Raw genomic sequence first — 18113 nt, 5'->3', positions numbered from 1 at the left:
GGAAGGTTGGATTGTGATGGATCTTTCTGTTTTCAGACACCCATCCGATGTGGATCTGTGGTCTGGTGGTGTCTCGGAACGATCGCTACCCGGGTCGATGCTGGGACCTACCTTCGCATGTGTCATCGCAACGCAGTTCAGCTATGTGCGGCGCGGGGACCGATTCTGGTACGAACTACCCAATCAACCCTCGTCGTTTACTCCCGAGCAGCTGCAGGAGGTCCGCAAGGCCAAGCTGGCCCGTCTCATCTGCGACAACACCGATCTGATCGACACGGTGCAAATCTACCCGATGGTTCTGCCCGATCATGAAATGTGAGTTTGGCGACAAAAATGTTTTGCTTCAATGGTCTAATTGTGGTTCCTTGCAGTAATCCTCGAGTGCCATGCAAGAGTGGAATCCTTCCATCGATAGATCTGACCAAGTGGGCCGACTATGGTCACGAAAACCAGTCACCTCATCAATATGTGAGTATCTCGTGAGCACTTCCAAACAGCCCCTTGACATTTTGACTGTTCCAGCAATTCCTGAACGACATACCGGAGAATATCGGCTTCAAGAAATGAACAACCCAAGATTGCGACCTGCTGCTGCTACAGCAGGAGGAAAATCGGAAATGCGAACGGGATAAAACCATTTCAGAGATTATAAGTTAGATAATGCATACCATTCGTTTAAGCCAATCTGTACTGTTTCTCCTCTATCCGCCCAAATACTCTCGTGGGCAGTCTTTCTCTTTCTCTCTCTGACCCTTTCTCATTGTATTATACACATCCTATCACCCCCGGGGCACCTGTTGCAACAAGAAGCGAGCTACCCTTTTCGGAAGCGCCGACAGAAACCTTTTCAACCGAATGCTAACATGTTTCCTCGAGAAAACTAACCAACAAACTGAACAAACGTGAATTAACGGATTCACGGATTCATTCGCCACATTGTTTTTGAGTTTTTGTTTTATAAAATTGAAGAAAATGCCACAGGTGGAAAAGCCATTCCAAGACCTTTGCAAAACATTAGTGTGTAGGTTATATTAATACTTTTTGTTCGAATTCCCGATCGATTTTTGTTTGTAACGGTAAAGAGAAAAAAAAGACATAAAACAGAGCATTTATACCACATAATACATTCTATAACACACTCCTCCAGGACGTGCAACCGGAGGGATACGGGTTCAAGCGCCCGCTCTCCGGAAGATTCCGCTGCAAGTGTAGTAGTAATAGTAATTCTCTATACTGTTTTCGTGTAATATTTATGTACATAATAAAACTTTTAAGTGATCGATGCGAGTTTCATTGAGGGGTGCGGGCTTCTGACACTTTTTATGGATATCGACAGGGATAACGTTTGCATTAAAAAAATGGATTTTTTTTCGGATGGTGATAAAAAAAAACTAAGATGGATAATTGAGTTTGATAAATTTCCCATGGAAGGTAGTTATATTAGCTTACTGCGCCCTTGCGAGAGTTAAAGAACACACTTGTTCGAGTGACAAACTAACAATGATCGTTTATTTCTTGTCCGAGCCAAAAAGATACAATTTAATTCTCAATGTAGGTTATTCAAACTAAACAAACTGGCCTATTGTCCTAGTTCGGTCTCCTCAATGAAAAACAACACATGTTGCCTAAAATAAGTTATGCTGACATCAGCATGTGGTGCGTCGCGTCGCTGGTTGTTGATGTTTTCAACATGTGGTACGTTACGAAGCTGTTGCAAGAATTTAGCTGGTCGAAATTGTTGCTAACTCGAGCGGCCTTTCTACAATTAACCGGAACATCCGCCATGGCGGACGAAAACATACGTGAAGGCATGTTTTTGAGTTCTTTCTTCGTTTTATTTATCAATTTATCAGTTGGAGTAGATCTTACGCTTCAGGTTTGCCCAGAAATTCTCGATGGGACACAGCTGGGGGACGTTGGGTGAGTTCGCCGACTTGGGTGCCATATCGATATTCAGCCGCTCCATCTCCTCTAACGATCGCTCCGAGTAGCGTCTTCACCCTTATGGTATTTCTTGATGAACGACGCAACTTCCGGCAGGCACTTCGTACTATAAATTTCCCCGTTCACGGCCAGTCCGAAGCTAAAGAAGACCGGCTTTGCCATCCCCTTCTCACTGATTGTCAGCCATAGCAGCACCTTCTTGGGGAACTTGGTGTGTGAAATAAATTTCACTTCGGAGCTTACTTCGTTCGTGAGAGAAAGTAAAATAAGAAGAGCCCTGCCAGTCGTTGCCATCCAGGGTGAAATGGGTCTCGTCATCCATCACCACCGCCACGTAACGATTCACCGGAAAAATCGACTCAACCATCTTATTCAACCACTGCCGCTGCGTAATCGTCAGCAGCTCCGAGACCAGTAGACGGGACTTCCGCTTTCTGCCATGTTTGTCCATGTTTGCCAGGTACTTTTTCACTGTCCCGGCCAAGCGCACGCAGCGATGTAGCCACTTTTTCCTCGATCTTCCTCTTAAACATCCTTTGGAGCTTCTTGTCGCTCAGCGTCGTCGGCCGTCCGGAACCGGGCTTTCTTTCGATGCCCTGATTGTTGTCCAACAGTGCCAAGATGTTATAGATGCCGCAACGGGCGTATCCGGCGTCCACAAAGTGCCGCACGATGTCCGTTTTCGACGCGGAGAGGTACCGTTCTTTGAACGCGCACACTTCTGAACGGAGTAGCTTCACTTTTTTCGCCATCACGGTTAGAGTTCGACTGTTAGAGCTGTCAAATTTGTTCTGCTGACTCATGGGTTACTAGGATTGATGTTGCATGGGTAGTTTCGTCAGTGCGTGTGAAGGTAAATCTTTAAAAAATCGGCAAGTTTTTGCCCATTTTTTTTAATGCAAACGTTAATCGGTCGGGACATTTGCAGGCAATTTGAAAGAAAGGACGACGGTCATTTTGACCGGTCAACAGTTCTAGTGTTGATAAGGATGATGCAAGTGAAACTACGTTGAGACGGTGGAGTTTCGAAATGAAGTCAGTGAAGAAGAAGAAGAAGAAGAATGGTTGCTGCCTGAAGTAACCAAACTAGCCATCCAAGATGACGACAGAACGATGTCGACATCTGGATATGACATTAGTTATCCATTAGTTACAATCATCTGTTTTAAGTCAAATATGCGCCGTTTTGTTCGATGACTTGTTCCCAACGAGATGCCAACTTCATAATACCCCTATTATAGAAGCTCGCTTCCTTATTGGCAAAAAACTCGGATAGCCAATTTTCACAGGCCTCTTTTGTGGCTAACTTCTGACTACCTAGCTCGTTCGCCATGGACAAAAACAGGTGGTAGTCACTTGGTACAAGGTCCGGCGGATGCAAAAGAACCTCCCATCCGAGCTCCCGGAGTTTCTGGCGCGTCACCAAAGAAGTGTGTGGCCTGGCGTTGTCCTGATGGAAGACAATGCGGCCTCTGTTTATCAAAGATGCCCTCTTTTTCATGAGTGCTACCTTCAAGCGGTCCAGTTGTTGGCAGTAAAGGTCCGAATTGAGCGTTTGGCCATAGGGAAGCAGCTCATAATAGATTATTCCTTGACAATCCCACCAAACACACAGCAGAACCTTCCTGGCCGTTAATGAGGACTTGGCCACCGTCTGAGCCGCTTCAGCGGGCTTCGACCACGACCGTCTGCCATACAAATGAAACACAAATTTCTGCATTACTCGGAAATTAATCAAGCAATTGGAACCAAATTTGGCATATGGAGGTTATATTTTTATGGTGGTTTGACACTCCTTTCTCCTCTTTAAAGAGGAGAGGGGAGGGTGCTGAACAACTCGAGAACTAATCAAACAAATTGTATTAAATTTAGCATATAGAGGTTTTAGGTTTTTAAACGTTTCTATGGTGGTTCGACACTCCTTCGTCCTCTCTAAGTGGAGGCTACCATACAAATGAAACACAAATTTCTGCATAACTCGAAAACTAATCAATCAAATGGAGCCAAATTTGGCATGTGAAGGTTTTTGAATAAAGGGTGTGTCACATCAAATTGCATCACGGCAAAAACGCTGTAGAAATTTAATTTTTAGGAATTATATCTTCAGCTTTCGCTTGTAATCAGATAAGAGTGTATAGATCACGTTGGCCATGCTTCACTGTCAATTTTTCGTAAATTTGGAAAAATGTCGTCGAACGAAAAAGAGCGTCGTGAATTAATCCTGTGCACTCATTTCGAGAATCCGGAGTTGTCACATCGGGACATCGGTAAGATGCTGGGAATCGTCCAATCCACGGTCAGCAGAGTACCAAACGATACTTCGAGAACCTAACCATCGACCGGAAGGTGAAGAACGGCAAAAATGGATGCTCCGTCAGTGAAAAAGATCACAAGCGCGTAGTTAAGCAGTTTAGACGTGATCCGAGAAGTTCGGTCCGGGATGTCGCCAATAAGCTGAATTTGTCAAGTTCATTCGTCCAGCGGACCAAGCAGCGGGAGGGCCTGCGTACATATAAGGTTCAGAAGGCTCCTAACCGCGACGAAAGGCAAAACATGGTGGGGAAGACGCGAGCCCGGAAGCTGTACACCGAAATGCTGACGAAGCCGCATTGCCTGGTAATGGACGACGAAACCTACGTCAAAGCGGACTTTCGTCAGCTGCCGGGCCTGTTGTTCTTCTCCGCAGAGGACAAATTCAGCGTTCCGGAGGAGATTCGCAAGCAGAAACTATCCAAGTTTGCCAAAAAGTACATGGTGTGGCAAGCGATCTGCTCTTGCGGAAAGCGGAGCGTCCCCTTCGTGATGACCGGCACGGTAAACGGGCAGGTTTACCTTAAGGAGTGCCTACAGAGGCGCTTACTACCACTATTGAAGCAGCACGAGGGCCCGACCAACTTCTGGCCGGATCTCGCTTCGTGCCACTATTCAAAGGACGTGTTGGAGTGGTACGAAGCCAACGGGGTCACCTTCGTGCCAAAGGAAATGAACCCGCCCAACGCGCCGGAGCTTCGCCCAATAGAGAAATATTGGGCGATTATGAAGCAGGCCCTCCGGAAGAACCCAAAAGTTGTCAAATCGGAGGCGGACTTCAAGAGAAAATGGATTTCTGTTTAAAAAAAAACTACAACCTGACGTTGTACAGAACCTTATGGACGGGGTAAAGAGGAAGGTGCGAGCATACGGGCTTGGGCTCGAAGTATTTTTTTTTTTTTTATTTAAATCGTTTATTTTTACAGGCTCAGTTACATAGGTTTAAAGGAGCCGAACTCCTTACTGTATTGTTACTAGTATATAAACATTTTTCCTTAATTCTAATGTTAATAATATAGGAAACCGATTACTCGCGGTCGACTCGAGTTTAGAAGGGTGACATATTTTCTTCAGGAAAAGGAGGGGATATGAGGATATATTGTCAATGATCACACTCACACTCTCAATCACACTCATCACACTCAATTCTTAAACCTATCTTATATCTAATATGTATTTACATTTCATCTTATTCTTAAGAAGGGATCCGATCTCTCACAAAGGAAAAGGAAAAGGAAAAACTAAGGGTATAAGGACAATCACACACGAAGATCGATAGCTTTAAGGAATACATATATTTGGGACATGTAATCAAGGTCTAACCGAGCCAACACGTCTCTCACCGGCATCATGGGCTGCCTTCCTCGGTCCCGAAGGGTGACTACTAAATTCGATCTGGCAACAAGATACACCTCGCACGACCAAACAACGTGTTCGATGTCGTGGTAACCTTGGCCACAAGCACAGATATTGCCATCGGCAAGATTAAAACGAAAGAGTAGCGCGTTTAACGAACAGTGATTGGACATGAGTCGGGAGAAGGTGCGAATAAAGTCCCGACTGAAGTCCAGACTTTTGAACCATGGTTTGAGGCTAACCTTAGGGATAATCGAGTGGAGCCACCGGCCCAATTCATCTTCGTTCCATTTGCGTTGCCAGTTAACTATGGTATTTTTGCGGACTAAAGAATAAAATTCATTGAAGGCGATTTGACGCTGATAAATATCGCCTTCAATTGCACCTACCTTTGCTAATGAGTCAGCCCTCTCATTACCCGGAATTGAGCAATGTGAAGGGACCCAGACAAAGGTAATGACATAACAGCGTCTGGTTAAAGCACTCAAATTTTCTCGTATTCTCTCAAGGAAGTACGGCGAGTGCTTTTCCGGCCTCACTGAACGGATAGCTTCGACAGAGCTAAGACTATCCGTTACAATGTAATAGTGTTCAACAGGTCGTGAGGCGACGCTGTCCAGCGCCCAGTGTATCGCTGCCAATTCAGCAATATACACTGAGCAAGGATTCTGAAGACTGTGTGAGGTGCTAAAAAATTCGTTGAACACTCCAAATCCTGTGGACTCATTCATAGAGGACCCATCAGTAAAGTACATATTATCACAATTGATATCCCCATACTTTGCATCGAAGATCGTTGGAACGATCCTCGATCGAAGATAGTATGATGTTCCATGGATATCCTGCTTCATGGACAGATCAAAATGCACAGAGGAATTGATGTAGTCAGGAAAACAAACACGGCTGGGAATATACGAAGAAGGATTAACCTGCATGGAGACGAATTCATGATATGAGCTCATGAATCCAGAATGAAAATTTAGCTCGATCAGCTGCTCAAAATTTCCGATCACCAATGGGTTCATAACCTTACACCGGATGAGGAACCGAAGAGATAATAAATTGAAGCGATCTTTTAGTGGGAGTAGGCCTGCCAAAACCTCGAGACTCATGGTATGCGTTGAGGGCATACATCCCAACGCGATAGGGAGACAAAGATACTGAATTCGCTCGAGTTTAATTAAGTGTGTTTTGGCAGCTGATTGAAAACAGAAACTGCCATACTCCATCACTGAGATAATAGTTGTTCTATACAACATTATAAGATCTTCGGGATGGGCTCCCCACCAGGTGCCGATAATTGTACGGAGAAAGTTTATTCTTTGTTGACATTTTTTACTCAGATACCTAATATGGGCCCCCCAAGTACATTTGGAGTCGAACCAGACCCCAAGATACTTGAATGACATAGCATGAGTGATCGGTTTACCCAAAAGTTGAAGCTTTGGTTTTGCTGGTTTATGCTTCCTAGAAAAAATCACCATCTCTGTTTTCTCCGTGGAGAATTCGATCCCTAGCCCAATGGCCCAGGTTGAAAAATTGTTCAAAGTATCTTGTAAGGGTTCTTGTAGGTCGGATTCTGTTGATCCTACGACAGACACCACTCCATCATCTGCAAGTTGTCTTAGGCTGCAATTTTGTGTAAGGCAATTGTCGATGTCGCTTACATAGAAGTTGTACAAAAGGGGGCTTAAACATGAGCCCTGGGGGAGTCCCATGTAGGAGACCCGACTTACTGTCGAATCCCCGTGAGAAAAATTCAAATGTTTCTCACAAAGCAAGTTATATAACACATTATTCAATAGAGGCGGCAGACCCCGAGAGTGTAATTTGTCTGACAGAACCTCTATTGAAACAGAATAGGCCCCCTTTATGTCCAAGAATACTGAAGCCATTTGTTTTTTTTTTCGGCGTAAGCCATTTGAATTTCTGAAGAAAGCAACGCAAGACAATCATTCGTCCCCTTGCCCCTGCGGAACCCATATTGTGTATCTGAGAGTAGGCCATTCGTTTCAACCCATCGATCAAGGCGAAACAGGATCATTTTCTCCAACAATTTCCGTATACAAGACAGCATTGCTATCGGGCGGTACGAATTGAAGTCGGACGCGGGTTTTCCGGGTTTTTGAATAGCTATAACTCGTACTTGTCTCCAATCATCTGGAACAATATTATGCTCCAGAAACCGATTGAATAAATTCAATAAGCGATGTTTCGCCACATCAGGGAGGTTTTTCAGCAAGTTGAACTTAATTCGATCCGATCCCGGAGCAGAATTGTTACATGTTACATTGTTACAGAGCAAGAGAGAATTCTACCATCGAAAACTCAGAATCAAGATCGCACCTATCTTGTGGTATATCTCGAACAATTTTTTGCACAGGAACGGAATCGGGACAAACCTTTCGTGCAAAATTAAAAATCCATCGATGTGAATATTCTTCGCTTTCATTGGATGAAGAGCGATTTCTCATGTTTCGATCCACTTTCCATAATTTTTTCATTGACGTTTCTCGTGACAAACCTCCCACGAAATTTCGCCAATAGGCACGTTTTTTCCCTTTAATCAAGTTTTTAAATTGATTTTCAAGGTCCAAATACGTCTGAAAATTTTCAGGGGTTCCACGTTTCCGAAAAGCTTTAAATGCATTCGATTTATCCTGATAAAGCTTGGAACATTGGCTATCCCACCATGGATTGGGAGGCCTTCGACGAATAGTGGAACCTGGGATGGGTTTCGTTTGAGCGCGAACCGCGCTGTCATAGATCAAACGAGAAATGAAGTTATACTCCTCCAATGGAGGCAAACCATCTCTGGAATTGATGGCTAGAGCAATCGCGTCCGCATATTTTTTCCAGTCAATGTGTCTTGTGAGGTCGTATGCCATGTTTATTGATTCAGAAGAATTCAACCCATTGGTGATAGAAATTTTGATTGGCAAGTGATCACTACCGTTGGGATCCTGGATTACATTCCACTTGCAATCTAACGATAGTGAATTCGAGCAAAGCGAGAGGTCAAGAGCACTTGGTTTAGCAGGAGGTTTAGGTACACGTGTTGTTTCCCCAGTGTTCAAAACGGTCATATTGAAGCTGTTACAAAGGTCATATATCAACGATGAACGATTGTCGTCGTACTGTTCCCCCCAAGCAGTTCCGTGAGAGTTGAAGTCTCCCAAGATCAATCGTGGCTCAGGAAGGAGTGAGCACATGTCAACAAGTTGCTTGCGGCTAACCGCAGCTCTCGGAGGCCAATACAAACTGACTATACAGAGGTCTTTGCCTCTGATGTTTGCATGACAAGCAACAGCTTCGATCCCTCCAATAGATGGAAGGTCAATTCGAAAAAATGAGTGGCACTTATTGATCCCCAATAGTACCCCTCCGTATCTGTCATCGCGGTCCAAGCGTATTATATTAAAATCGTGGAAGGAGAGATCATTTTGAGAAGAGAGCCAGGTTTCGGATAGAGCAAAAACATCACAATTGAGTTTATGAATTAGAAATTTGAATGTATCCAATTTAGGGATAAGACTACGACAATTCCACTGTAAAACAGTGATATCTCCGACCTCTCTATTTAAATTAGACATCAAGAGAGATAATCATTGCAAGGAGGGGCCATGTTTGCATCAATTGCTGCAAAATTGTCTTTAGTACTGGAAGCATTGCGGTGACAATGGTTCTGATGGAGTCGGAAACATTAAAACACGTGAAGATTTGATCCACAAGGTCAGACAACTTTATAAATCCCGATTGGGAAGTTGAACTTGACGGAAAAACAGGGACAGTTGGGGTTTTTGATGTCCCCTCGAGTGCTGGGTCGTTCGAAGGTGAACTATTACCACGGAGGCCAGGAGGGACCTGATTTTGCTTATCCGCTGCACTCGATTTTTTGGGCAAGCTAACAGGGGGTATCACCGGAGGGACTTGTCCTTGAACTTTGGGAGTGGTCACATTTTTGCGCCGGGGATTCCCTTGAGAAATAAACGGCGTGCCCCCGTTAGCTGTATCCGCTTCCATTTCGTCAACTGGCAACGTAGCGAAGACATTGTGTGTATTGATTGGTTGTTGTTCTTGAGCCAGTGGAGAAGCGCCCTTCAAAATTTCTGCGAAAGTGCGTTTAGAGCGTTCCCTCAAAGAGCGCTTCTGTTTCTCCCAGCGAGCCTTGTATGTTTCACAAGCTGAGAGCACGTGTGGGGATCCCCCGCAATATGGACACTTATGCTCAGTCGCACTGCAGGATTTCCCCTCATGTTGTTCTCCGCAAGTGGCACATCGTTCTTTATTGGCACAATAAGCAGCCGTGTGACCAACTGACTTGCACTTTACACAAGTCATTGGCTTTGGAATAAAAAGTCGCACGGCTAACCTCAATTTATCTACCATCACGTAGTCAGGGAGAGCTGAACCAGCGAAGGTGACTCGAAACGAGTTGGACGGCGTAAATTTCTTTTCTTCTCCTTCATGGGAGACTGTTCCGAGCTGGCGGCAACCCAAGATCTTAACAGTCGTCGAGGGCAGTTTTTTAAAACGGCCGGTACCTTCACTCGTAATGTATTCGCACGTCAAGCCCGTTTCGGTTATCACACCCTCAATTTCGACTATGTGAGAGGGAATGTAGACCCGATACTCAATTGTAAAATGCTGATCGACAACAATCTTGTTTGCGTCTTTTCGATCATTCACGACAACTCGCAATTTGTTTGGTCTAACCTTCGAAATTTCCGAAACGGAGGTATACCTTGCCAGATCTTTCGCGATCTGCATGACTCTCAACGCCTTTCCATTTGGCTTAGGCCTGAAGAAAACAACCCAGGGACCAGTTCCGGGCGCATCTTCTGGATAGACCTTTACACGGGGAGTGGGAATAACAGGGGGGGAAGGCGAGGACGGGGATTGAGAGTGGGAAGACGAAGGTTGAGAAGGAGCGGGAAGAACAGAGGGAGAAGACGAGGTTGAAGGTAGAGTGGGATCGTTAAGGGCAGATGGGAGATTTGCTTGTTTTTTGGAGGGAGGCTTGGTAGGGTTAGCTGACTCGTCCCCAGAAGAAGTATCTTCCGTATTTGGTACGCGTTTGAGTGACTTTTTTTTATCACTTAGGAGGGAACTAGAGTCAGAGACCTCCATATCCGAAGGTCCCCCACCCTCTGCCATTTTAAAATTGGCACTTATATTCTAAGTATTTTTTTTAAAATAATATTTCACAATTTCACAAAAACAAAAAAAAACTTATAATTAATTAATATTTTCTCTCACTATATTCAATCTTATTCACCTATGAACGCACTCCAGTGCAGATGAACGGGAGCGTGCTGAAAGCTCGTTGGTGGTGGGAATGTGCCTACGACACCACTACACACAGTCGTCGGTGAAAGCTTAATCTCGAAGTATGAATAAAAAGAAAATGCCAAAAGTTGTTTAATAGTTTTTATTTTACTGTCTAAAATTTTCAAAAGGATCGGTCTACTGGGCGAATTTCTACAGCGTTTTTTCCGTGATGCAATTTGATGTGACACACCCTTTGTGAGAAATGTTTCTATGAAGGTATGACACTCCTCCCTCCTCTGAAATGGAGAGGAGGACCCGTAAAAATAATACACATATTTCAACCAAACATGACAATTGAAACACTTGGAAAGGAGTGAAAATAAAATGCGACTAAACTAGTGAACGATCAAACAAGAAAGATATATTTCGACAAACTACAGAGCATTAAATTATCATGGCATGCTTCTTGTAATCGTGTTGCTTCGTTGGCAATTTCAACACTCCTCCTCAATCACGATCTGTTGCAGGCCAATTGATGATCGTAGTCTCTCCAGCTTCACCCTTGGTAGCGGCTTTGTCAGGGCATCTGCTTCCATGGATTCGGTTGGACAATACCGAACGCACAGGACTCCAGATTTCTTCAGATCACGGACGAGGTTGAACCTGGTGTCGATGTGTTTGGTACGCCGGGTATCACCTTCGTTCTGCAGCATGCTGATGCAACTATGGTTGTCCTCGTGGATGAGAACAGGGTAGTGGACTTCTTCACCGAGGCCTCGCATGAGTTTGATGAGCCACAGCAGTTCCTTGGTTGCTTCTGCCAGAGCTACATACTCTGCCTCGGTCGATGACAACGTAACGCATGATTGTTTCCGGGATGTCCAAGCGATCGGTCCACCTCCAAGTTTGAACAAAAATCCGGAATTCGATTTCCGGTCCGAGCGATCTCCTGCCCAATCCGCGTCAGCATAGCCTTCAAGGTTTCCCTCTCCTCCTAGCTTCAACCGCAAGTTGGCAGTACCCTTCAAGTACCGCAGGGCTCGCTTTGCTTCCGACCAGTCGGTTTCCGTCGGCTTGCTTACTCTGCGCCCGAGAATGGACGCAGTGATCGCCAAGTCTGGTCTGGTACAAACAGCAACATAGAGCAAAGCACCGCCAAGGCTTTGGTACTTCTCACTGTTCGGCATTTTCTCCTCCTTTTGCGTGATGTTGGGGTAACCAGGATCCATCGGTATCGGTGAAGGTTTCGCTTGTTCCATACTAAATCGAGCCACGATCCGATTGATGTAGCCTTCTTGCGACAGCAGAAAATCTCCGTTCACGTTCCGTTCCACCTGGATCCCAAGGTAGTTTTTGAATTTCTTCCCCAGGAAAGAGCAAACTCGCCTGTATTCGTTATCTCCAAATGATACGATTAGCATATCGTCGACGTAGAGCAAAATAAACGAAAGCTCTCCGTCAACGTTCCTCACGAAAAGACAGTTGTCAGCTTCCGTTGGCTTGTATCCCAGCTGCATCAGGACTTCGGTGATGGTTCTGTTCCAAACCCGTCCGGCTTGCTTGAGTCCATACAAACTCCTCCTTAAGCTGCAAACTTCGCTTCGATTTCCGGTTTCGTATCCGGGGGGTTGCTGCATGAAGATTTCTTCGCTGATTTCTCCATACAGGTACGCCGTTTTGATGTCGATGTGCTTCACATCCATCATCCTCCGGGCAGCTACCGTCAGAAGTGCCCGAAATGTCGTGTGTTTGGCTACGGGCGCGTAGACTTCATCGTAGTCAGTTCCAAACTTCTGACTGAAGCCTTTCGCCACGAGACGCGCCTTGTACCTTGCTACGTTGCCATGCTCATCCAGCTTTTTCTTGAAAATCCAGCGGCAGCCCACTGGTTTCCGGTTGGAGGGCAACTGGACGATTTCCCAAGTTTTGTTCTCCTGCAGAGAAGCAAACTCCTCGTCCATTGCTTTCTTCCACTGCTCTCGCTCTGGACCACCCAGGGCTTCTGCGACGGTCCGTGGCTCAGCGGCTTGCTGAATGGCAATCTGGCCTGTTTCGCCATATCTTTGAGGTGGCACTCCCTTCGTAGTCCGGCTGGACGTTCTTGGAGCCACAGGTTCAATTGGTGCGTTGGGGGGACGTTCATTCTCGTCGTTGCCATCTGTGAGCGTGACATCGCAATCAACGTATGGATCGATCGTCTCGTTTTGATCATCCCCTTCGTCGGAATCAGACTCCTCCTCAATCTCCGGTTGCTCACCATGAACGTCCCCTGCAACGATAGGAAAATTATTAGTCTTCGGGAAAGCATGTTCACCGATCGAGCATTCGATGATACTTCCATTTTCTGACGCTTCATCCTGACCGGTGTTGCCCATTGTCAGAAATCGTGCATCTCTGCTGTTCACAATGGTGCCAGTCATCAGGTCCAGGAATCGGTACGCCTTCTGTTGCGATGAATAGCCCACGAACGTCATCTTCACCGCCTTCGAATCAAACTTCGATCTGTTCTGTTTGGGAACCCACACAAATGCCTTGGTGCCAAAAATCTGCAAATGGCTCACATCCGGTTTCTCGTCCCACCATGCCTCGTACGGTGTTACCTGGAGTGCCGTGGTAGGAAGCCGATTCTGGAGGTAGTTTGCAGTATTCACGGCTTCGGCCCAGTATCGCAACGGGAGGTCCGCGTCCAACAGCATGCACTTCGCCATCTCATTCAGAGAACGATTTTCCGTTCCGCAACACCATTTCGCTGCGGGGTGTACGGTGTGGTAAACTGTTGCCGGATGCCTTCCCGTCTGCAGAAGTCTTCCATTGCTCGATTCTTGAATTCACCGCCGTTGTCCGATCGGATGATCTTCGGCGGCCTGCCAAAGGTGGTCTTCATCTCCATCACGAAGTCCTTCAGCTTGTCCTCTGCATCGGATTTTTCACGTAGGAAATATACCGTCGTGTAGCGAGAATAGTCGTCAATCACGGTGAGATAGTAGCGACATCCACCTTGTGTGACATTTTTCATCGGCCCACACACGTCGACATGGACCAAATCCAACGGGCGCTTCGATTTCTTCTTGGCTTCTTTGGGAAACGGGAGTCGTGCAAATTTCCCCTCCAGACAGCACTCGCACTGAATCCGCAGCCCACAGTCCTCGATTTGCAGTCCTGTCGCTAGGCTCTTCCTCTTCAAATCCTGCAAGGCCTCGTTGTCACGATGACCCATCCTTCTGTGCCACGTGTGCTGACAGTTGGCGGTGTGGCGTTTTTCTTCCACCTTCGTCGCTCTGTGGGCGTTCTTCAAGACGTACAACCCACCAGAAACGACCGCGTTTGCTGCAACCCTTTCATCCTTCAGAATGGTGCAGCCCTTGGCATCGAAGATGACGGTTCCTTTCTTCTCGACCAACTTCCGCACCGAAATCAAATTCAACTCGAGATTCGGTACGTACAACGTATCTGTAAGATTAACTGTCAGATTTTTACCTTCAAGATCGAAGCAACCGATGCGACACGTTCCTTTGTCCCTCGCAACCGTCGTCTTGCCGTCAGCGAGCACCACGTGTTCGTTCACATTTTCATCCAGGTCCACGAAAAAATCCCTCTCGGCGCACATGTGCGATGTCGCCCCGGAATCGACGACCCAGGCTGCTGCTTCAACTGCTCCTCTGGCCATGAAGGTGGTTTCGCTCCTATCTTCACGAACCGCCTTTGCCCTGGACGAAGTTTTGCGGGTTTTCCGGTTCTCCTGGTCGTTCCGGTTCTCCTCTCCTCGGTCACTGGCCAACTTCCGACACTCTCGCTGTTTGTGCCCCGGTTTTTGGCAGTAGTGGCAAGTAAGTGGCTTCTTACCAGAACCTGCCCGAAAACCGGTCTCGTTGCCATAGCTACCGATTTTCGTTACCTCGTCGATGAGCATCCTTTTCACCAACTCCAAAGTGAGCTCGTCGTCCGCCCTGCTTTCGAGGGCCGTCGTCAGCGTGTTGAAAGATTTCGGGAGGCTACACAACACAATCGCCACCTGCAGCTTTTCGTCCAGTTTCAGGTCCGCCAAGGAGAGACGCTCGAAGATTTCTTCCATTCCGACGACGTGCTTCTCCATGTCCTCGCCCTCACTGTACCGTTTCGTAATCAGGTTTCGCAATAAGGACACTTTGGAAGTCAGGGTTGGCTTCTCAAAATGGTCCCCAAGCTTTTTCCAGGCTTCACGAGCGGTCATTGTCTGCTTGATGAGGCCATGCTGGTTGCTCTCCATCAAGAGCCCGATCGTGGCTCGTGCTCGCTGGTCCCCGTAGTTCCAATATTCCAACTCAGCAATGTTTCCCGGATCCGCCGTCGTCGCAGCTTGATCGGCAGGTCTCGCTTGGGTGACGAACTTCCACAAATTCTCCCGGATCAGCAGCAGCTCGGTGCTGAACTTCCAGCTGCTGTAATTTTCTCCATTTAGCTTCGGAAACTGGATCTTCTCCATTTCGGCTTCGCTTCAGGAAAAAAATTTCACGGATGTTGATTATCGTTGCTAGGCACCTAGTTCTGGGCCCATAACCACTTGGAAGGGAGTGAAAATAAAATGCGACTAAACTAGTGAACGATCAAACAAGAAAGATATATTTCGACAAACTACAGAGCATTAAATTATCATGGCATGCTTCTTGTAATCGTGTTGCTTCGTTGGCAATTTCAACAGAAACATGTTTTAATGTGACAAAAAGGAACTCCTATATCTTCTTCTATCTGTGAATATAAACAAAAATGGATCACCGAATGTGTTGATAAGAGCAAAACTCGAGAAAGGAATTGTTTAGGTCGATTTAGGACTGTCTTTATTCTATCATATTTTCCGTATCAAAGAAGAAAGAAAACGTGAATGTTTGAAGGTATTGATAACAAAAAAAAACAAATTTTAGGCGGGACGAAGCTTGCCGGGTCAGCTAGTTTCTTATAAAATCAGGACAAATGCTAGAATATTGAAAAAAAATCAGGACGCTCAAAAATAATCTCAAAATCAGGAGATGGTATCGCTATTTAAAAAAAATCAACAGGCAAGATGAAGAGAAACAAAATATGTAAATTTTTTCCCCCAATCTATAAAAACAGGGATAACATTGCGCATTTCGAAACGAGTAACTCGTTTCGAGATAATTCAAACTCGAATCGAGTTGATTTTAGTATTATGTATCTTTTCCTGGTTATTATTTTCAGTGTACTAGATTTCGAGCAAAATTTGTCTCGAAGAGAAATGTCAAATTTTTGGGTTTGTACACAAAGCAAACTTCACGACTATTGCAAATATCAATGCCGAAAAACAAATTTAATTTGATATTATATTAGAATTGTGATTAAAAAGAAAAGATCGCGAAATGATTTTTGACAATGGCGATAATGAAGAAGAGAGTACGCTTATTCCACTCTCTTTCGCTAAGTGAAAATGAGTGAGTTTGTCTTATATACGTTTCCGATATAATGTTTCGGCAGTATATTGGACTTAGTCAAGAAGCATTTAAAAATATTTTGGATACAACCGTGTTCCAAACAACTTTCAGAAGCACTGCTACTCCTGCAGCTTTGAAATTAGCGGCCGTTTTGAATCTCCTGGCTTCTGGTCGTATCAAATTAATGCAATGAAGGAGAAAATTATTCATTTGGTGTGGCTCAACCAACAGTTTCATCAGTGTTCGAAGAAGCTTATGCGAAAAATGGATCGGACCGGATACATCGTTTATTGAAACAAAGCAACATTTCTTCGACAAAATCAAGATACCCGGTGTATTGATGGTACTCATATACCCATTCTAAGGCCTACGGAAAATTAAATCAAATGTACAAATTTACTGCAAATGTGACGCTTATTGTATTTCTTTGTGATTCCATAGTGCTGAAATAAAAGTATTATACTCACATACTTGTACAAATAGAAGTCAAAACCAAAGGAAATGCAATTGCAATTTTATTTAATGTAAGTTTTAGTATTAAAATCAACGTTTGACTAACATTTTCCCATACGACGATCAACCATTTCTTGTCGAGACATTTCTCGCGTAACTTTTGAAAAGGTCCTAAGTAACAAAAGTAAACAAATCGAGTTTTAATATACAAATGATTGCTTTTATACCCATTAACATCATGCAAAAACACGCATTGTGATTAATATCCATTGAACGATGAAAATTTTAAACTAATAAAACGTCCAATGGTACATTTCGTGTTACGGAGGTTTCACTGTTATATAAGACGTTTGGTTTCGTTAAGTGCGATTCACATACAACATACACGTCACGTTCACGTCCCGTCACGTCACGATACGTCAATGATTCTACCATGCAATTCTCATGAAAACATTCACATACACCAGCAACGTAACGACTCGTCAGCATACGTTCAACGAAAACGACCGGCAGGGTTTGTAGAAAAGAATAATTGACGGAGACGGACGGCTCGTTTGGTTTTTGTCTGGGCTTTGTGTCTCGGCTTTTGTTTTGATTTGGTTATACAGTAATTTACATCCACATCGACATAAGGCTAATTGAACAGATCTGTGATGCAACACGTTTAATTAGACATTTTTACCTCTAGTTGGACATTTTTGTAAACATTGAGTTCGGGGCCCAAATTATGGCCCCACATTGAAAGTCGCCACCAGTCGCAAATGTCCAATTGCTGGTCAAAACCGACTCCAATGCGACACTGAGTGGTGCCTCAGCATATCGCTTTATAAGTAACTAACTGTACTTTTTATGCCAACATATCTCTTAAGGCCCATTTATACGTTGCTAGTAGCTGACTTGACAATGAGCAGCTACTGACCCGGTGGACTCGCTTGACAATTGGTTGACTCGCCTTGTCCGTTTACACAGTGTGAGCTGCTGGCGAGAAACTAGATACTACGGCACGGGTTTACCAGGGATGCCAGGCGACTTTTCAAATGTCCATCAAATAGTCAGAAACAGCAATCAGGTCCGAATTTGTCAAATGATTGGTCCAAAATCGACTTCTTTATTGGCAGTTTTCATCTTAGGTTTTCAGTTGAATGTATCATCACACAATTTTATTTCAAAACAAAGGCTGATCGTGTTTAAAAATACATACTTTGTGCTGAATTTCTTTGAACTGAAGGTACTATCCGAAAAAGCAGAAAGAGAAAAGGATTCGGGCCAGGAATTAGATGCAAAGAAAAGGAGCAACAAATACAATATTGAAGGAACTCTACGATGAGGATCCCCGAGATTACAGAGCAGTGTTGA

General features: G+C 44.9%; 1 protein-coding gene across 2 annotated transcripts in view; it reads left to right on the top strand.

The window, feature by feature from the left end:
* The window catches only part of LOC129762551 (peroxidase), a 57940-nt gene extending 56661 nt beyond the window's left edge, over positions 1 to 1279 (top strand). For both annotated transcript variants that reach the window (XM_055760943.1, XM_055760942.1), the window contains exons 5-7: positions 37 to 315; positions 372 to 468; positions 523 to 1279. In XM_055760943.1, coding sequence (XP_055616918.1) covers positions 37 to 315; positions 372 to 468; positions 523 to 567 — 421 coding nt within the window. In that variant the 3' untranslated portion in view covers positions 568 to 1279. The remainder of the gene's footprint in view (positions 1 to 36; positions 316 to 371; positions 469 to 522) is intronic.
* Positions 1280 to 18113: the final 16834 nt, after the last annotated feature.

The sequence above is a fragment of the Toxorhynchites rutilus genome, chromosome 1, assembly GCF_029784135.1.
Source record: "Toxorhynchites rutilus septentrionalis strain SRP chromosome 1, ASM2978413v1, whole genome shotgun sequence".
NCBI lineage: Eukaryota > Metazoa > Arthropoda > Insecta > Diptera > Culicidae > Toxorhynchites > Toxorhynchites rutilus.
This window is presented reverse-complemented; position numbering and strand designations above follow the sequence as displayed.